Source organism: Hyla sarda, chromosome 3 (genome assembly GCF_029499605.1).
Source record: "Hyla sarda isolate aHylSar1 chromosome 3, aHylSar1.hap1, whole genome shotgun sequence".
NCBI classification, from domain to species: Eukaryota; Metazoa; Chordata; class Amphibia; order Anura; family Hylidae; genus Hyla; species Hyla sarda.
Window position 1 is genome coordinate 32,745,434 of NC_079191.1, and position 21,673 is coordinate 32,767,106.

At 45.4% G+C, this 21,673-nt stretch overlaps 1 protein-coding gene across 5 annotated transcripts in view; it reads right to left on the minus strand.

Annotated features, from left to right (window-relative positions):
- The window catches only part of PKHD1 (PKHD1 ciliary IPT domain containing fibrocystin/polyductin), a 707,308-nt gene that overhangs the window by 666,567 nt on the left and 19,068 nt on the right, over positions 1–21,673 (minus strand). For all 5 annotated transcript variants that reach the window (XM_056564010.1, XM_056564009.1, XM_056564011.1 and 2 more), the window contains 6 exons: positions 17,498–17,555; positions 11,039–11,117; positions 6,633–6,707; positions 5,856–5,920; positions 2,123–2,162; positions 568–638 (listed from right to left, as the gene is read on the minus strand). In XM_056564010.1, the coding sequence (XP_056419985.1) occupies positions 568–638; positions 2,123–2,162; positions 5,856–5,920; positions 6,633–6,707; positions 11,039–11,117; positions 17,498–17,555 (388 nt within the window). The remainder of the gene's footprint in view (positions 1–567; positions 639–2,122; positions 2,163–5,855; positions 5,921–6,632; positions 6,708–11,038; positions 11,118–17,497; positions 17,556–21,673) is intronic.

Genomic DNA, 21,673 nt, shown 5'->3' on the forward strand with positions numbered 1-21,673 from the left:
CAGAGATCTATGATATACAGTAGTCTTGTCTAAAGCGTAAGAATAGACTGTACCTGGGATTGAACTCAGGTAAGCAGAAGGTGTCCAGCTCCCAAATCAAAATATAAAACTTATTCTTGTAATAGTCCATAAAAATGGTCAAAGAAAAAAAAACAATGTGAGTATAAAAACCCCATACGCTGACGCGTTTCGGACCAGAAGGTCCTTAATCATGGCAATGTTAGAAAATGTATACAGATCTTATATATCCTAAGCTCCATACACGTGCTTAGGATATATAAGGTCTGTATACATTTTCTAACATTGCCATGATTAAGGACCTTATGGTCTGAAATGTGTCGGCGTTTTGGGTTTTTATACTCACATTGGGTGTTTATCTTTGAGCGTTTTTTAATATGGACTATTAAAAGTATAAGTTTTATATATTCATTTGGGAGCTTGACACCTTCTGCTTACCTGTGTGCATTTACTACCGAGGAAACGGCTCGGCTTCTATCCCTGCTTCCATGGATGGAGGCTCAGAAATTGGACTTTTCTTGAGCTAGCTATACAATTGTTTGTCTGTACCTGGGGATGTCTGATATAGAAACAGTTCTTGTTTGGCACTGATGCTCCAGGCTTCTTTACTCACTATGGATCTGTTAACAAAGATCACACAATGGCAATTAGACACTGCATATGATATGGAGTCCCTGCTTTTTCCCAACAAAAAGATGGGTCAATTATATCTGAGGTTTAGGGGCCCTTCTAAAGGAACATTTGAGCAAAAAAACAACAACAACAACAAGACAAGAGTCATATAAAATACAAGTTGTGAGTATGGAGGGGGTTGCAGCATTGGACCAGGGTCCCCTTAGGTCCACTAAAGCAAATTGTTCCAAGGGCCCATCCGCCATTTGCAAAGAATGTTCTCACATTACTGTGAGCATCTGGGTGTATCTGCTATTTTAAGCAGACTTACAATGGGGGCTTTTGCGCTCTTGAAATAACGCATAAATCCGAAAAAGGAGTTACTTGGGGGGGGGGAGGGGGGAGGGGGCTTAGATCGGCCATAGAAGTGAATGGGGTCCGCTGCTTCTGGAAACAGCATCATGTTCATCCTGTTTTCGGTGGAATGCTGATGGATATGATTAAAGGGGTATTCCAGGAAAAAACTTTTTTTTATAAACTGGTTCCAGAAAGTTAAACAGATTTGTAAATTGCTTCTATTAAAAAATCTTAATCCTTTCAGTACTTATGAGCTTCTTAAGTTAAGGTTGTTCTTTTCTGTCTAAGTGCTCTCTGATGACATGTGTCTCGGGAAACGCCCAGTTTAGAAGAAAATTCCCATAGCAAAGCTCTTGTAAACTGGGCGGTTCCCGAGACACGTGTCATCAGAGAGCACTTAGACAGAAAAGAACAACCTTAACTTCAGAAGCTCATAAGTACTGAAAGGATTAAGATTTTTTTATAGAAGTAATTTACAAATCTGTTTAACTTTCTGGAGCCAGTTGATATATAATAAAAGTTTTTTCCTGGATAACCCCTTTAACAGGGGGATCAGAAACACAGTTTGCTTATACTCTGAAGGTCACGTGTCATAGTAAAGGTTGACCGCAAATTTTCTTATCTCTTTTAAATGAATTAGCAAAGATTTCAATCGTTCTGTGATCATTTTATTATTATGGGGTATTAACTGCACAAAAATGGGGGACATTTTTCATTTACATTTTTTTTTTTTGTAGGTCTAAAGACCTTCTGAATGCATTGTATAGGCCAGTGTTTTCAAACAAGGGGGCCTCCCGCTGAAACACTTGTTTGCCCATGGCAACCAATCAGATTGCTTCTTTCATTTTTAAAGAGACCTGTAAAAATTGAAAGAAACAATCTGATTGGTTGCTATGGGAAACTGCACCACACCTCTACACAGGTTTTGATAAATCTCCCCCATAGTCCCTAGAGGTAAGTCAGCCAGTGATTGTCAGTATTACACTATGGGCCCTGATGTCACTATTTCTGACAGGGCTGGAGGTAAGTACAGGATTATTTTATTTTTTTATATAATGTACAATGGGCATCCCCCCTCCCACTGGATAACCCCTTTAAGAAAAAAAAAAAAAAACATTATAATGTATTAACATACTTTCCTTTGTTGAATACGGAAAATGTGATGTTCTGTGAACCTGTATCCAGAGAAATAAAAATAAAAAAACATTATTAAATGTCTTGTCCAAGATAAGAAGAAAGGACTTTCTTGTCCACATCTGCAATAAACTTGAATGGAGATTATTAACAATGCCAGAGAGGTGCTCTTTCTATAGAAAGTGTCTACCAGTTTCTACCATTTTTTCTTTTTCCTACCACAGTTTTTAGTCCGGATACAGGACAAAAATGAGCCGACAGGTAAACTGGAGCACCCGGCTTTCACCTCTCCCAGCCGGATCCGGTCCCCGTATGACAGAAATGTGGTGTGAATACACCCTAACAGTGTTTAATCTTGTCATCCCTCAAAATAACTCAATACACAGCCATTCATGGCTATACCTTGGCAACAAAGGTGAGAACACCCCTACGTGGAAATGGCCAAATTGGGCCAAATTAGCCATTTTTTCCTACCTGGGGTCATGTGTGACTCAGAACACTCTGCTGTTATTGCTCTTGCACTCTCTAATACTGAACACTGAAAGTTCAACATGGCACCTTATAGAAAAGATCTCCCTGAGGAACTGAAGAAAAAAATGAATTGTTGCTCTACATAAAGATTGCCTAGGCTATAAGAAGATTGCAAAGACCCTAAAACTGAGCTGCAGCACGGTGGGCAAGACCATACAGCAGTTTCAGAGTTGACCAAAGAAGTTCAGTGCACATGCTCAGCATCATATCCAGAGGTTATCTTTGGGAAATAGATGTATGAGTGCTGCCAGCATTGCTGCAGAGGTTGAAGGGGAGGGGGTCAGTCTGTCACTGCTCAGAACACACACCGCACACTGCATTACATTGGTCTGCCCGGGTCTCTTCTAAAGAAGAAGCACAAGAAAGCTAGCAAACGGTTTGCTGAAGACAAGCAGGATAAGGACATGGAATACTGGAACCATGTCCTGTGGTCAGATGAGACTAAGATAAACTGATTTGGTTAAGATGGTTTCAAGAGAGTGTGCCAGTAACTAGGTGAATAGGACAAAGATAAATTAGAAAAATCAAGCATTTTTTTACCTAGCCTATTCCACGCTGACAGGGAGTCCACTACAGAGTTAAGGGAGCATTCCGGAGAAGTTATTTAAGTGCCTGATTGCACACAAGGAAAACCAGGCATCTCTTGCCTTGACGTCCTTGTCTGTTGGAGGAGACTGATTACAAATTGAGGGATACCCATCTGAATGCACCAGCAGGAAGTGTCTCAGCAGGACTAACTCCGTTGGTATGGGATCCTATGCTACAGTCTTTAAATTACCTCAGCTACACCAGCGTGTACAATATTGAAGTTGCGCTTGAGTGCCCTATGAGTCAAAGTCATATATATGTATGTATATATATATATATACATACAGGCACTTTAGAAGGCTAATATGTTATAAATGTACACAGTTTTATTGCACTGTTAGCTTACAACCAGGTAAATATACTGTATGCGCAATTAAACCTCATAAATATAAAATTAGGTACTTTACATGGCTATGCTGTGTTCCCAGCAACTTAACTTAAATACGTACTGCTATCCTACAGGTCAGCCCTCAGCTGTACAGATATTTGTATGTGCCTTGAGCAATGCTGGCTGGGATTTGTAGTGCACAATGTAGCTTCTGCAGAAAGGGACAGGAGGTCCTTGAGATCAGCTCACAGATTAAGGCTGTGCTCACTTTGCTGTGGAATCGTATAAATTAGGGTTTGTGCTCCACCAGCTCTGGAGGTTTTTGTGATACAAAAAGTTTTTTTTTTTTGGGGGGGGGGGGGGATTTCTCAGGATGATTCTGCTCTGGCTTCAGCTCATGCTGTCTGTCTGTCTTTCTCCCTCCCTTCAAAATACCGGCAGTGACAGTCCCTGCCCATTTTGCTCTCTCCTATTGGCCTGGGAGTTGATTGACACATAAACCAACATATAATTGTATAACCTGGTCTACTCTGACGTCATCTCCCTGCGCCGACACTTCCTCCTTTCCTCTGGGCGCCAATAGGCCATTTGTCCCTTATCACTTATATTATTATCGTGCACATTTCCTAGTTCACGTGAGTCAAACCAAGAAATGTTCAAAAGTTCTGCGATCCATGGCCACCCTGAAATTCAGGTTGTCGGGCTTGGCTCACTTATCTCTAATTGTAACAAACACCTCTACTCTGCATGCCCTAGAAACCTTTGCAGCGTTTACAGCCTGGGAATTGTGAAATAAACTGCTGCTTAAAGGGGTTATCCAGGTTTTATTAACTTTTCACTATTGTGCCTGTGATGCCAAGTTATGTTTTAAAGGCGTACTCCACTGCTAAGCGTTTGGAACAAACTGTTCTGAACGCTGGAGTCAGCATCGGGAGCTCGTGACATCATAACCCCACCCCCTCATGACGTCACACCCCGTCCCCTCAATACAAGTCTATGGTAGGGGGCTATGACAACACAAGCTTCCGGCGTCAGCTCCAGCGTTCAGAATAGTTTGTTCCAAACACTGAGAAGCGGAGTACCCCTTCAAGTGCTTTACTTGCATTACAAGTGTGTGTTGGATTGACCCCTTTTTGTGATTTCATGGTCCCAGGTTAAGCATTTCTTCAGTGTCTGGATGACTGTTGTCTCAAGCCTTTCCCAGGATCCTGTTCAGCTAGAGACAACAGCTGATCACAGCAGCGGCACGTACAGATGGACTGCACACGTCAGGGGGCTGGCTTGTCAGGAAAAGCAAGAATAAGCCAAGCCCCCTGTGATCAGCTGTTGTCTCGAGCCAGACCGGATCCTGGGAAAGGCTCGAGACAACAGTCATCCAGAGAATGGAGAAACGCTGAACCTGGGGGGGGGACACCATGAAATCACAAAAAGGGGTCGATCCAACCCACACTTATAAGGCAAGTAAAGCACTTAAGACATAACTTGGCATCACAGGTACAATAGTGAAAATGTCATTAAACCTGGATAACCCCCTGAAGTTGCACCTTCTCCTCATTTACCCGTGTGTCTGGTTATCTGGACTCCCAACAAACATTAAGGGCATCCCAACCACTATCATCAGCACACAGACCACTGGGATGAGTTACATGGGACTGCCACACCACTCTTGGCACTGTGGACGGGACACATCAAACCCAGCATACAACCCACTAGGCCACTACAAGTATATGTGAACACAGCCATAGGATCGTCCCTGAACCATCAAGAATAATTGGAAACATCTATGATGGCTTCCTAGACACCAGTGTTGTAGGGGAAGAAGTATAAGACGTAATAAAAGATGGAAACGAATAGAAGAAAAAGAATGGAGGAGGAGTCAATAGGGGAATTTATCAAGGCTTTCAAGACAGTTTTCTGGTGTTAACACACATTTTTGTGCAGGCCATTCCTTTCTTTTTCTTTTTTATGTCAGTTTTCTGGTGGAAAAATTGATAAATTGCCAGACCCCTAAGTGTTCTTCACATTAGAAGAGTGAAGGAGAAGAGGGGAGGAAAATTGTTATTAGACAAATGGGCAAGGTCAATACCCAAGTGGTACCTACATAGGCTCTCCAGTAAATCAGGTATCTAGCTGGGAACTTTATCATGAGCTGTGGCCTAATATCCATACTAGCTATAAAACAATTGATATTAAATCCATATACACGTGGCCTTAGGAATGAATGGCATAGGAAGGACCAAGATGACTAGAAGAACATTGTAACCTCCTGATGTGGGTAACTACTCACCAATGTAACTGCCCTCCGTTTTACACCTGAGTCTTCCAATGTCACCCTTTACATGTATGGGGTAACTATGAAAAGAGAACAGTGTGCATAATCAGGATGTCATGTATACATTTCACATAAAGTATATACAGTAATCTGTATGCAGTAAGCTCCATAGCTCCATCTAGTGGTGGCTGCAGGCAGCTAGAATGCCACATTTACAGTAATCAGTATGTAGTAAGCTCCAATGCTCCATCTAGTGGTGGCTGCAGGCAGCTATAAAGCCACATTTACCGTAATCAATATGTAGTAAGTTTTATATCTCCGTCTAGTGGTGGCTGCAGGCAGCTAGAATGCCACATTTACAGTAATCAGTATGTAGTAAGTTCCATTGCTCCATCTAGTGGTGGCTTCAGGCAGCTAGAATGCCTCATTTACAGTAATCAGTATGCAGTAAGTTCTATAGCTCCATCTAATGGTGGCTGCAGGTAGCTAGAATGCCATATTTACAGAAATCAGTATGCAGTAAGTTCTATAGCTCCATCTAGTGATGGCTGCAGGCAGCTAGAATGCCACATGTACAGTAACCAGTATTCAGTTAGCTCCATTGCTCCATCTAGTGGTGGCTGCAGGCAGCTAGAATGCCATATTTTAAACCTAAGTCTATTCAGCAGTTTTAGAGCCCTTTATTAGAATAAAACTGAGATTGCTATAGAAGTATATTAAGAAAAATATTCAGCACAGACTTTGCACCTTATTTAGATCAAAACAGTGGCTTTAGTAAGAAATAGGACTCACATGCTTACGGAGATCTTGTCAACCAACGTGCAAACTGAGTTCCATCCGTCTTGCTCAGATGTCAGAATTACAGGACTGTGTGCAAAAATAATTAATAAAATAAGTCAAACTCCAATTAGATATTTACCTGCCTGTTCAGGTGCAGGTTCTTATATTATTCAGCTATTGAAAACTACAACTCCCAGCATGCCTGGACAGCCTTTGGTTGTCCAGGCATGCTGGGAGTTGGAGTTTTGCAACACCTGGAGGCACCCTGCTTGAAAAACACTGGTCTAAAGGTGGACACTGGTCTAAAGGTAGCCACATACATTAGATGGCTGTAAGCTGAGATATCTCTCCCGATCACCCATACACATAAATGCTTTGCCAAGGATGCATGTATTTACCATGGATTGGGGAAAAGGGAAGTAAGCTGCTGCCAGACATCTCTGGCAGTAGCTTATCTCCCTGAGAAAAAGGCACGCGCGATGTTAGGATGTTGGACAGACCTGACCTTAGTGATCGCCCCTGTCTGCCTCAGAAGGGGTGCTGCGCTCTTCCAGCAAGCTGAAAAAAGCTGATTATTATAGTACAGGTGGGGTGAGGGTAGTGTGGTGGGGTTCTGCTTGATGGTGAGATGCTTTGGTCGGGTGGGTGCTTCGGATACTGGCTAACTTTATTGCAGCAGGCAGAGCAGCACCCCTATCAAGAGGGCGCTCTAGGTAGCTGCCTATTTTGCCTATAGGGAGAACCGGCCTTGTTCTTATCTCAAATGACATCTGCTGTCAAATAAGCCTCTATACACATAAGATGGTCGACCAGTCCCACCTACATGTAACATGTTTCTTATGAAACTGGGGTCAGATAATACACGATCCCCCATTCACAGTAGCTAATGGTCACAGCTCCCCTCCTCCTCCTTCCTGCACCTTGACCTCCGCCGCAGCCTCCTATTGCTGTCAATGGGATTTGGCTGCACAGTTCACATGACAGAAGTTCTATAGCAGAACTTGGAAATGAACCGGAATTGGATTTTGCCAAAAGAATAACCATGTTTGTTCTTAAAACTGACTAAGACAGGAACCGCACTGCAATGGGACAGTGCACAATGTCAATTCTGACGGAATCCTCCAGGGAGGGCTCCTCCTTATAGACCGTGCCTCTTAATGCCAGGCACTGCCCATTTGTCATGTTCCACAAAGAGTTTTAGCCCTGGGTGGTGGATAAATGCTTGTGTTTTATATCAATATGTTTTTATCCTATTATACGATTTATTGTGTTTTACCCAGTAAGGTGTCAGGTCCCTAGCTGGGTTCTAGAATGAGTAGAGTTTGAGTTCAGTATGAGTGGAAAACCAGAGAGAGAGAGAGAGACCCAGTACAGTACTACACCTAGACTTTCCTTCTGCTGTCCAGCGTTCACTACCTAAAAGCGGGAGCTTTCAGGAGAAAGGTTGGAACCGAAGTGCCTGATAGCAAACAGAGATAACCAGATGCTGCATGCCTCGTTGTCCTGGTCCAGTTAGCAGTACTGATCTCCAAGTCAAGGGATGCCATTTGTATACACCAGCTGGAACGTGTCGGTATATTTAAAGGGGTACTCCAGTGAAAAACTTTTATTTTTCTTTTTAAATCAACTGGTACCAAAAATTTTAACAGATTTGTAAATTACTTCTATGTAAAAATCTTAATCCTTCCAGTACTTAACAGCTGTTGTATGTTCCAGAGGAAATGGGGTAGTTCTTTACAGTCTGACCACAGTGCTCTTTGCTGCCACCTCTGTCCATGTCAGGAACTGTCCAGAGCAGGATAGGTTTGCTATGGGGATTTGCTTTTAAACTGGACAGTTCCAGATATGGACAGAGGTGTCAGTAGAGAGCACTGTGGTCAGACTGGAAAGAAATTCAAAAAGAAAAAGAACTTCCTCTGGAGCATACAGCAGCTGATAAGTACTAAAAGAATTAAGATTTTTTATAAAGAAGTAATTTACAAATCTGTTCAACTTTCTGCCACCAATTGGTTTGAAAAAATATGTTTTCCACCTGAGTACCCCTTTAACTCTGTTGATATGAGATCCTGTGCAAGAGTGAAGCTACTACCTCAGTTACACCCCTGAGAAGACCCTGCTTCAGTGAGTACATTGGCTTTACGTATGTCACAAGTCTAGTCACATATCTGAGTCAAGGAACATGTCAGGCTATACTCTGATCAGGGACCAATTCATGTCCTGGGATAGGTCCGATCGCTGAATCCAAACTCCTAAAACAAGTCAATCTATGGGGTCTGGATGAATTTTTGGAGAATAATAACATTGCTGGTTATATATACTAGATCTATAGGGACAGAACGTTGATCCAGGGATTTATTCTGATGTCATATTTGGAGTCGAGAAGGAATTTTTACCTCTAGTATGAGGGTTTTTTTGCCTTCCTCTGGATCAACTCAGTAGGGACTCATTAGGGTTATAGGTTGAACTTGATGGACTCTGGTCTTTTCTCGACCTTATGAACTATGTTACTATGTTATTATGTCCCAAGTCACTTATACACTGCAATGAACACCTCTCCTCATCATGCTACAGTAACCCTTGCAGCAAGTAAAATTGCATTGCACCATCTCCTTGTCTCCCTGTGTCTGGTTAACTGCATTCATTACTACACCAAGGGCATCCTGACCAACACCACCAGTGCACAGTATATAGGGACGAGCCCCGAGGCATCAACACAAGCTGCCCTCCATTGGCCAAGCTGTGTGCATCTAGGGCTGGGATACACTGGGACTGCTTTATCACTCGCAGCACCATTTACATACTAGGAGCACTTCTAGTCCCAGCAGACAGCTCCCTGGGTCGCCACACGTACAGCCTAAATTAATCCAGGGTCTAATTTTACTGATACTATGGAACTGTTCTGTGCTTCATGTTAAAGTAAAAACCGTATGAGATGCAGATTCTGACCTAAAATCATTATAGGGGTACTCAGGTGGAAAACAAATGTTTTTTAATCAACTGGTGCCAGAAAGTTAAACAAATCTGTAAATTACTTCTATTAAAAAATCTTAATCCTTCCAGTACTTATTAGCTGCTGAATACTACAGAGAAAATTATTTTCTTTTTGGAACACTGAGCTCTCTGCTGACATCACGAACTCAGTGCTCTCTGCTGACATCTCTGTCCATTTTAGGAACTGACCAGAGCAGCATATGTTTTCTATGGGGATTTTCTCCTACTCTGGACAGTTCTTAAAATAGACAGAGATGTCAGCAGAGAGCACTGTGGTCATGATGTCAGCAGAGAGCTCTGCGTTCCAAATAATTTCTTCTGTAGTATTCAGCAGCTATTAAGTACTGGAAGGATTAAGATTTTTTAATAGAAGTAATTTACAAATCTGTTTAACTTTTTGACACCAGTTGATTAAAAAAAAAAAAAAAACGTTTCCAACCGGAGTACCCCTTTAAACAGATTTGTAAATTACTTCTATTTAAAAATCTTAATCCTTCTAGTACATATCAGCTGCTTTATACTAGAAGTTGTGTAGTTCTTTTCATTCTGACCACAGTGCTCTCTGCTGACACCTCTGTCCATATCAGGAACTGTCTAGGCAGGAGAGGTTTGCTATGGGGATCTGGTCCTGCTCTGGACAGTTCCTGACATGGACAGAGGTGTCAGCAGAGAGCACTGTGGTCAGACTGGAAAGAACAACTCAATTTCCTCTGTTGTATACAGCAGCTGATAAGTAGTGGAAGGATTGAGTTTTTTTAATAGAAGTAATTTACAAATCTGTTCATCTTTCTTGCACCAGTCAATTTGGAAAGATTTGTTTTCCACCGGAGTACCCCTTTCTAGTAGGGATCCATCCAACAATGCAAAATCTGTAACAGGGCCCCTCGACTGTCCTGCTTACATCACTGGTCCACCTTCTAGGGCCAATTTCCAATTGGAAATTTTGGGTGGAATTTGCTTTGCTGCAGCCTTCCTCGTCAATGGGATTCCGTAATTGTGTTGCTGAATTTTTGCTGCAGAATTTCCCCGGAAAAAATGAACATGATCATTCTTTTTGGCCTAATTCTGTGCGGCCTGCATTTCGGTCACAATGAGTATCCCACCAAGTGATGATATCATGTACCCAAATGACATCAGCAGTTATGTTGCATCCTATACAAAAGTGGAATAAAAAAAAACGAAATAAATTCATGTCGATAAGGTTGGGGCATAGGATGCTTTGTTTGTCCAAGGCAGTGTTTCCCAACCAGGGTGCCTCCAGCTGTTGCAAAACTACAACTTCCAGCATGTCCGGACAGCCAACGGCTGTCCGGGCATGCTGGGAGTTGTAGTTTTGCAACAGCTGGAGACACCTTGGTTGGGAAACACTGGTCCAAGGCAATGTTCATCACCACAACCACGAGTAGAGACCCTCACACAGTACATACCCTTCAATATAGTCAACATTAAAATCATAATCTTCATAGTTGCTGGTCATAATCCTCCCAGACAGTTCAATGATGTTCCCTACAACATAAACAGTAAAGCAAAAAACTTTACATACATAACATTATACATAACATTATAGATAACATTATACATATCAGCAAATCAGCAAATAGATTAAGGTCCATGAGTCACCCCAGTAGTAAGGTGATTACATGAGGATGGGGTTTATTACAGTGTGTCACCCCAGTAGTAAGGCGATATACATGTGGAGGAGGTTTGTTACAGTGTATCACCCCAGTAGTAAGGAGATTACATGAGGAGGAGGTTTGTTACAGTGTGTCACCCTAGTAGTAAGGAGATTACATGAGGAGGGGGTTTGTTACAGTGTGTCACCCCAGTAGTAAGAAGATTACATGAGGATGGGGTTTGTTACAGTGTGTCACCCCAGTAGTAAGGAGATTTCATGAGAGGGGGTTTGTTACAGTGTGTCGCCCCAGTAGTAAGGAGATTACATGTGTCACCACAGTAGTAAAGATATTAGATGGGGAGGGGGTTTGTTACAGTGTGTCGCCCCAGTAGTAAGGAGATTTCAGGAGGAGGGGGTTTGTTACAGTGTGTTGCCCCAGTAGTAAGGAGATTACATGTGTCACCACAGTAGTAAAGATATTACATGGGGAGGGGGTTTGTTACAGTGTGTCACCCCAGTAGTAAGGAGATTACATGAGGAGGAGGTTTGCTACAGTGTGTCACCCCTGTAGTAAGGTGATTACATGAGGATGGGGTTTGTTCAGTGGCGTGCCAAGGGGGGTGGGGGGGCCTCCCCCTGCCCCGGGTGCCATTCTCAAGGGGGGTGCCAGGGGCGGACTGACCCATCGCCGCTGCTGAGGTCCGGGACACTTGTCCCAGATCCCCAGCAGACAGCGCTACATTCTCCTGTATGCGCGATACACGGGGAAGGCTTACACAGAGGAGACGTGACCTCCGCCCCCACGCAGCACGCAGTACAGGCGCTGGAGACATCACTCATCCGGTGCCTGTACTGTGGAGGGGAGAAGACGCGGGCCCTGCAGCTGAGGAGATCGCTGCGGATATCAGGTGAGCATCCTTTTTTATTTTATTTTTTAACCCTGCCTATACCTATGGTGAAGGAGGGGGGGGGGGTGCTCTGCATATACCTATAGGGAAGGGGGGAGAGGGGGTGCTCTGCATATACCTATAGGGAAGGGGGGAGAGGGGGTGCTCTGCATATACCTATAGGGAAGGGAGGGAGAGGGGGGGTGCTCTGCATATACCTATATTGAAGGGAGGGAGAGGGGGGTGCTCTGCATATACCTATAGGGAAGGGAGGGAGAGGGGGGTGCTCTGCATATACCTATGGGAAAGGGAGGGAGAGGGGGTTGTAGCTCTGCATATACCTAGGGGAAGGGGAGTTTTAGCTCTGCATGTACCTATGGGGAAGAGGGGGGTGTAGCTCTGCATATTCCTATGGGGAAAGGGGGGGTGTAGCTCTGCATATACCTATGGGGATGGGGGAGAGGGGGGCTGCTCTGCATATACCTATAGGGAAGGGGGGAGGGGGGGTGCTCTGAATATACCTATAGGGAAGGGGGGAGAGGGGGGTGTTCTGCATATACCTATAGGGAAGGCGGGGAGAGGGGGGGTGCTCTGCATGTACCTATAGAGAAGGGGGCGAGAGGGGGGGTGCTCTGCATATACCTATGGGAGGGGGGGTGCTCTGCATATACCTATAGGGAAGGGGGGAGAGGGGGGTGCTCTGCATATACCTATGGGAAAGGGAGTGAGAGGGGGGTGTAGCTCTGCATATACCTATAGAGAAGGGGGAGAGGGGGGGTGCTCTGCATATACCTATAGGGAAGGGGGGAGAGGGGGGTGCTCTGCATATACCTATAGTTTAGGGGGGAGAGGGGGGTGCCCTGCATATACCTATAAGGAAGGGGGGAGAGGGGGGGTGCTTTGCATATACCTATAGGGAAGGCGGGGAGAGGGGGTGCTCTGCATATACCTATAGGGAAGGGGGGAGAGGGGGTGCTCTGCATAAACCTATAAGGAAGGGGGGGAGAGGGTGGGGTGCTCTGCATATACCTATAGGGAAGGCAGGGAGAGTGGGGGTGCTCTGCATATACCTATAGGGAAGGGGGGAGGGGGGGGTGCTCTGCATATACCTATAGGGAAGGGGGGAGAGGGGGTGCTCTGCATATACCAATAGGGAAGGGAGGGAGAGGGGGGGTGCTCTGCATATACCTATGGGAAAGGGAGGGAGAGGGGGGTGTCGCTCTGCATATACCTATGGGGAAGGGGGGGTTGTAGCTCTGCATGTACCTATGGGGAAGAGGGGGGGGTGTAGCTGTGCATATACCTATGGGGAAGAGGGGGGTGTAGCTCTGCATATACCTATGGGAAAGAGGGTGGGGTGTAGCTCTGCATATACCTATGGGAAAGAGGGGGGGTGTAGCTCTGCATATACCTATAAGAAAGAGGGGGGTGTAGCTTTGCATATACCTATGGGGAAGGGGGGTGTAGCTCCACATATACATATGGGAAAGAGGGGGTGTAGCTCTGCATATACCTATGGGAATGAGGGGGGGGGGGGTAACCCTGCATATACCTATGGGAAAGAGGGGGGTGTAGCTCTGCATATACCTATGGGAAAGAGGGGGGGAGTGTAACTCTGCATATACCTATGGGAAAGAGGGGGGTAGCTATGCATATACCTATGGGAAAGAGGGGGTGGGGGTGTAGCTCTGCATATACCTATGGGAAAGAGGGGGGAGTAGCTCTGCATACACCTATGGGAAAGAGGGGGTTACCTGGCTACCTATCTACCTGCCCTTCTACTGTGCAGGACACCAAGGAGGGCATTATTACAGTTTGTGGGCCTATAGATGGGAAGATTGTGTAGAAGAGGGGAGGGCACTGAAAATATTCAGAGTCTGACATGTTTTTCCTGCAGATGTTAAGAGATCCACATGGCGGTCTTATCCGGACGGAGAAGAAAAGGAAAGAGGACGCCGCTGATCAGAAAAGACGTAATTGTGAGTCCAAAAATGTAACTGTAATCACTTATATGGTATACACATCCTGTGCACAGCTGATATCTACCGCCATATGGTCCTGTATTAATCACTTATATTGTATACAGATTCTTTATAGTATACTGGTCTGTTTATAGTGGTTTTATTCAGTACAATATGTCAGTATTATCCAGTTATTGTGTTGTAGTATTTATTCCTTTTATACCAGTATTATTGGTCATGGAAATTTACCTACGTTAAAGTGTTTCTAACATATATACATTTTTATTTATTGTGTGTGGGATTTGGGTGGAATAGGAGCGTGGCAGAAGATTGACGAGCTGGGGCCCTTGCCTTTTTTTTGGTCCGGGGGCCCGAGTGTTGTCAGTCCACCCCTGGGGGGAGGGGAGGGAGGGGGTGTAATTAAGGGGGGGTGCTTGTGTGTATGGGGGGGGGGCAAACAAAGGGTCTGTCCCGGGTGCCAAATGCTCTAGGTACGCCCCTGGGTTTGTTACAGTGTGTCACCCCAGTAGTAAGGAGATTACATGAGGAGGAGGTTTGTTACAGTGTGTCACCCCAGTAGTAAGGAGATTACATGAGGAGGGGGCTTGTTACAGTGTGTCACCCCAGTAGTAAGGAGATTACATGAGGAGGGGGCTTGTTACAGTGTGTCACCCCAGTAGTAAGGAGATTACATGAGGAGGAGGTTTGTTACAGTGTGTCACCCTAGTAGTAAGGAGATTACATGAGGAGGAGGTTTGTTACAGTGTGTCACCCTAGTAGTAAGGAGATTACATGAGGAGGAGGTTTGTTACAGTGTGTCAACCCAGTAATAAGGTGGGGTGTGTCAAAAGGTGGAGACAATGGGTGGGGCAAGGGGAAGCAAAATCAGCTTTTGCCTAGGGTGACAAAAATCCTTGCACCAGCCCTGAGTCTCCTAATTCTCCTCCGAGAAAACATTATAATAATCATTGCACAGGGCTTCCAACGTAAGCGTCTGCAGCCACTAGATGCCAATGTGGTGACCCAGTATGGGAGGTGTTACCCCGTTCCCTTGCTGCCCTGTCAGGCAGCCTCCTGCAGTGTCCCCTGGGCCTCCCTTGCACTTGCTCCCCCATCTACATATGTTTCACCATTTGTTGCATTATAAAATGTATAAAAAGGTGTTATAACTTTAAGAAGGTTGTCATGTGAGTTGTCATGTGATTGTTACCCAGGAGGTATCAGTGACCAGGTGATTCCAAGAGTGGCCTATGGGCTCCCTGCTAGTCTCCCCCATATAAGCCCTGGGAGGAGCTAGCACTCTCTTGCTTCCTGCTGAGGTCCAGTGCAGTCGAGTCCAAGAGAGTGTCCAGAGTCATAGGAGGCCTCAAGTCCAGTCTGCAGCCACAAGCAGCTACAAGTAACCACAGTCTCAGTGTTGTCAGCCATCAGTCAAGTCAGTCACAATCACCATTTGTCAAGTAAACGTGGCCTGCATTAAATTGTCCCCATCTACTACAAGTCCCAGCAATCCCTTAAGGTCTCTGAGTCACTGGTCACCTCCGTGGGCCCTGGCTGAGCTGTATAGACTTTTTCACCTGTCTAACCTCAGTAAAGCTACCGTTGTCCGTATCTTGGCATCGGAGTCATTATTGCCCCTGTGCCTAGCCCAGGATCCAGCGGTATACCTTCGGGTGGTATTGAGGATAAACCACAACCTGGCGTCACGAATACAAGGGGTTAATGCCATCTGCCCCTAGGGTAATTACATCTGCCCTTTGCATCACACACCCTCTACCACACCAAGAACGTCACTTCTAAAGTGGGGAAGCTACCTACAAGGGAAAGCTAGCTACAGGAAAAATGTTCCCTACATAAAAGAGGGCAAACTACCCAAATGGAATCCTAACTAAGGGGGAAAGCTAACTACAGGGAGCAAGCTAATTAAAGGGGAAAAGCTACCCACAGTGCGGTCTTCCATACACGGGGCAGCCTACCTAAAGGGGAGTCCTACATAAAAGGGGCAAGCTACATAAAGGGGGTCCTACCTACAGAGTTCAAACTACCTACAGGGATTTCCTACTTACAGGGGAAAGCTAATAAAGGGGCAAATTGCATACTGGTTTCCAAAAATTCTGAGGTTTGTCCAAGCTAAATAAGGTTGGAAACCCCTGGGTTAGATCATAAATCTGCTGGTTTTGTTATAAAGAAAAAGGCAAAACACCCCCTCTTCTCGAGTCCAAATCCAAAATGTAGTTTTTTTTTTGGGGGGGGGGGTTTGGCGCACACAACACCATGCGTCACACTCCACCCTCTCAATGCAAGCCTATGGGAGGGGGCTTGACAGTTGTCACGCCCCTGTCAGGCCCAAGGCCTGATTATTAAAATCCTATATGTGTATTATAAATTATAACTGTGTGTGATGTATTATCCAAGACATGGGTGAGAGATCATTCAGACGGTGTATCCTTTTGTGTATTGCATTTTATTGGGGGTCTGGCTGTTTGTTTGTAACTCCTTTGAAGTCAGAGGCCCTTTAAAGCAGCAGGATGTAAGGGGCACTCTGGTCCCATCATATAATCAACCAGATAAGAGGGCCAGGAACAGAGATGCCCTCCTGGTGGGATCAGAGGGGAGGGGGGAATGGAGTCTCCCTCCCAAGAAAGCAGATATGATATTTAAACAATGCTAGACTCAAAGTTGGGTCTTCAAGGCTGTGCCCAAAGCTGACAAGAGCTAACTCACAAGGATGGCTATTCCATCATGCTGTAAGAACTTCATCTTTTGTTTTCTGAACTTGCCTTGCAAAACTCTTTTATATATTTTTGTACCTGTATGTCATTTGTTCCTGTATTTTTATATATTTATCACTGTGATACCTTTTATCAGATTAAATGTTTAATTAATCAGCTCTGGTCTTTGATCTCTAAATATATGAGCTCACCTTTCTGAAGGAGGCTCTGGTAAAACACGTTTATCTAAGGGTTAATTTGGTGACTTGCTAGGACTAGTAGTGTATACCCAGAGGTCTGGTGGCCTTAACCCTTGCACCCATCACACTCTCTCTAGCGTCTTGGCTGGACCGATAGGGTGTGATCGCGACAGCCCCTCCCATAGGCTTGCATTGAGGGTGCGGAGCGTGACGTCACATGGGAGCGGATCCGTGATGTCACAATCCTCCAGCCCCGTGATCGACAGTAATCAGACCCGGAGTGAACACACTCCGGGGACTGATTTTAACGGGGTGCGGCGGGGATAAGATGTCTAAGCTGCGGAGTACCCCTTTAAATCTGGGCCCTGGAGTCATACAGCCTCCATGCACACAGCTAGTACCATGCGGGTACATGTAGCCTTCCAGAATATTTATTTTGTTTGAGGTAATCATTAAACAATTGCTGCCAAATTTTAGCCCCAAAACATAACATAATGTGGTGTAAACATTACCTGGAGCTCCACAGGATGGACCAACTTTGTGAATTTCTGGAGTCTCGGCTGTTGAGAACTATATTAAAGTCAATTAATGGGAAAAATAGAATAGTTATTAAAACATGTATTCGGACAAGTAAATCAAGATATATCAGAAGTCAACACAGAACATCAGCAGCATATTATACTTCTGGGGTTACATATGGCTGCACAATATACTGTATTTCTGTGGGCGCATATTACAGCAGGGGATATGGATATATCTGGGGACATATATGAAAGAAATAATGCTCAGTGAGCTCAATACATCACCAGAAGGGGCCCATAAAACTCTGGTAGTTTGTAACAATGTATCGGTCTGCTATCTCTATGGGATCAGGATATCTAGTAGTTATAAACCTCCCCTCCAGTTCCATCTGTATACTGCTGCTGCTAACTCTGTGGGATCAGGATATATAGTAGTTATGAACCTCCCCTCCAGTTCCATCTGTATACTGCTGCTGCTATCTCTATGGGATCAGGATATATAGTAGTTATAAACCTCCCCTCCAGCTCTATCCATATACTGCTGTTATCTCTGTGGGATCAGCATATATAGTAGTTATATACCTTCTGTTCAGCTCTATCTGTATACTGCTACTGCGATCTCTATTGGAACAAGATATAAAGTAGTTATACACCTCCCCTCCCAGATCTATCTGTATTCTGCTGCAGCAGTCTCTATTGGAACAATATTTATAGTTGTTATACTCCTCCCCTCCAGTTCTATCTGTATACTGCTGCAATCTCTATGGGATCAGTATATATAGTAGTTATACACCTCCCCTCCCAGCACTATCTGCATACTGCTGCTGCTATCACTATTGCATCAGGATATTATAGTAATTATAAACCTCCCCTGAGGCTGTGTACACATTGCTTTTTTTTTCGTTTGTTAGTTTTTTTGCTGCATTTTTCTCTGTTTTTGCCATCATTTTCCCAACATTGTGGCAAAAATTGTGTTATCGTGCCGCAATGGTGGAAATCACAGTAGCATCATTTTTATAACAATTTTGTATTCACTGCACAAATAGTCAAAATGTATTAAAACCTCTGGAAAATGCAGTGCACCTGTGGAATTCAACGTGTGATAAAACACCTTATAGGTGAGCGAGGAGGCGTGCCCAGCCGTGACACATAACCAACTTGGCCCCACCTCCTTGACACTTGGCTGAGTTTAGCAACCACCGTCAGATCCGGGAAAAGTACCATTTTCTTTTATGCCCTTCCAGCTATCCAACAGTGTCTGCAGATCTTAGCAGCAAATACCGCTGACAGATTCCCTTTAACTTTTCACTTTAATGTCAACCTCCAGGAATGTTACCATTAACCCCTATGCAAATCTAGACCACCAGAGATTCACTATCCCAGACTATAAGGGATGCGTCTAATCTCTGCAGGGGGGACATAAAACTCTCTGACATCTTGTAGACAAATAACAGTAAGAGCTAAAAGGGACATTCAATCGTCTCAATACCTTTTTTTTACTCAATTTATTTTAAAATAAATCATTATTATTTATTATCATTAATATCATTACTTTTTTTAATTATTATTATTATTGTTGTTGTTATTGTTGCTGTTGCTGTTGTTGTTATTATTATTATCTAGATAATTTTTCCTAATCAGTGTGCCCCTGTTTATTTTGAAAATTGAAACCCAGTGTGCCCCCAGCTGTTGCAAAACTACAACTCCCAGCATGCCCAGACTATTATTATTGATGATGGGTGATGATGATGATTATTATTATAATAATAATTATTATTATTATCTAGATTATTTTTACTATTATTATCTTTCAACTAAAACAGAGGGGACAATCGCTCTGTAGTGTGATAACATTTGAAGAACATATATTAAAAAACAGAGATATCTGGCGCTCATCAACAGGGGGTTGTACTGTCCACATACAACTATGGTATCAGTGTGGATCAAAGGAGCAAATGAGACCCTACAGCTGCTCCTGACTTGGCAAACAGGAAATCCAACAAGCACGCCTCCAGAGAAAGGTCAGGACCAAGCAAGGCAATGGGACTCTTCAAAGACTAGAAGGATTTATTACCCATAATGCATCACATTTTGCGGCAACTCCGTTTCATCAGGCATGCCAGAGGCCAGGTAACCACAGACCACTTCTCAGTTCCTATGCTTTCTGGCTGATGTTTTGGTCCCTTTTGAATACAGGCGGTGTTTTCACTCTAGTGGTAGCATGAGACGGAGTCTACAACCCACACAAGTGGCTCAGGTAGTGCAGCTCATCCAGAATGGCACATCAATGCGAGCTGTGGCAAGAAGGTTTGCTGTGTCTGTCAGCGTAGTGTCCAGAGCATGGAGGCACTACCAGGAGACAGGCCAGTACATCAGGAGACATGGAGGGGGTCGTAGGAGGGCAACAACCCAGCAGCAGGACCGCTACCTCTGCCTTAGTGCAAGGAGGAGCAGGAGGAGCACTGCCAGAGCCCTGCAAAATGACCTCCAGCAGGCCACAAATGTGCATGTGTCCACTCAAACAGTCAGGAACAGACTCCATGAGGGTGGTATGAGGGTCCAACAGCCACAGGTGGAGGTGGTGCTTACCGTGCAGGACATTTGGCATTTGCCAGAGAACCACACCACGATTGGCAAATTTGCCACTGGCGCCCTGCGCTCTTCACAGATGAAAGCAGGTTCCCACTGAGCACATGTGGCAGACATGACAGAGGCTGGAGACGCCGTGGAGAACGTTCTGCTGCCTGCAACATCCTCCAGCATGACCGTTTTGACCGCGGTTGGTCAGTAATGGTGTGGGGTGGCATTTCCTTGGGGGGCCACACAGCTCTCCATGTGCTTGCCAGAGGTAGCCTGACTGCCATTAAATACCGAGATGAGATCCTCAAACCCCTTGTGAGACCATATGCTGGTGTGGTTGGTTCCTTCTAATACAAGACAATGCTAGATCTCATGTGGCTGGAGTGTGTCAGCAGTTCCTGCAGGAGGAAGGCATTGATGCTATGGACTGGCCCGCCCGTTCCCCAGACCTGAATCCGATTGAGCACATCTGGGACATCATGTCTCGCTCCATCCACCAACGCCACGTTGCACCACAGACTGTCCAGGAGTTGACGGATGCTTTAGTCCAGGTCTGGGAGGACATCCCTCAGGAGACCATCCGCCACCTCATCAGGAGCATGCCCAGGCGTTGTAGGGAGGTCATACGGGCACGTGGAGACCACACACACTACTGAGCCTCATTTTGACTTGTTTTAAGGACATTACATTGTCACGATGCCGGCTGGCAGGAGGTGGATCCTCTGTGCCAGAGAGGGATAGCGAGGACCGTGCTAGTGGACCGGTTCTAAGACACTACAGGTTTTCACCAGAGCCCGCCGCAAAGCGGGATGGTCTTGCTGCGGCGGTAGTGACCAGGTCGTATCCACTAGCAACGGCTCACCTCTCTGGCTGCTGAAGATAGGCGCGGTACAAGGGAGTAGGCAGAAGCAAGGTCGGACGTAGCAGAAGGTCGGGGGCAGGCGGCAAGGATCGTAGTCAGGGGCAACGGCAGGAGGTCAGGAACACGGACTAGGAACAGACAAGGGAACGCTTTCACTAGGCACAAGTGCAACAAGATCCGGCAAGGGAGTGCAAGGGAGGAGACTAGATATAGCCAGGGAAACAGGTGGGAACCAATTAAGCTAATTGGGAAGATTGGGCCAGGCACCATCATTGGTGCACTGGCCCTTTAAATCGCAGAGACCCGGCGCGCGCGCGCCCTAGGGAGCGGGGCCGCGCGCGCCGGGACAGGACCGAGGGAGAGCGAGTCAGGTACGGGGGCCGGGGTGCGCATCGCGAGCGGGCGCTATCCGCATCGCGAATCGCATCCCGGCTGAAGGCGGGACCGCAGCGCACCCGGTCAGTGGATCTGACCGGGGCGCTGCAACAACGAAGATGAGGCGAGCGCTCCGGGGAGGAACGGGGACCCGGAGCGCTCGGCGTAACAGTACCCCCCCCCTTGGGTCTCCCCCTCTTCTTGGGGCCAAAGAACCTGAGGAAAAAAAACTCAATTTTTCCGTGAAGAGGTCCGATGCAAATTAGGAGGGGTTCTGTGTGGAAACGTACGAGACAGTCCAATCTTTTATTGTAAAAACAATAGATGTAGAGGGGTCTGGCGAGACTGGT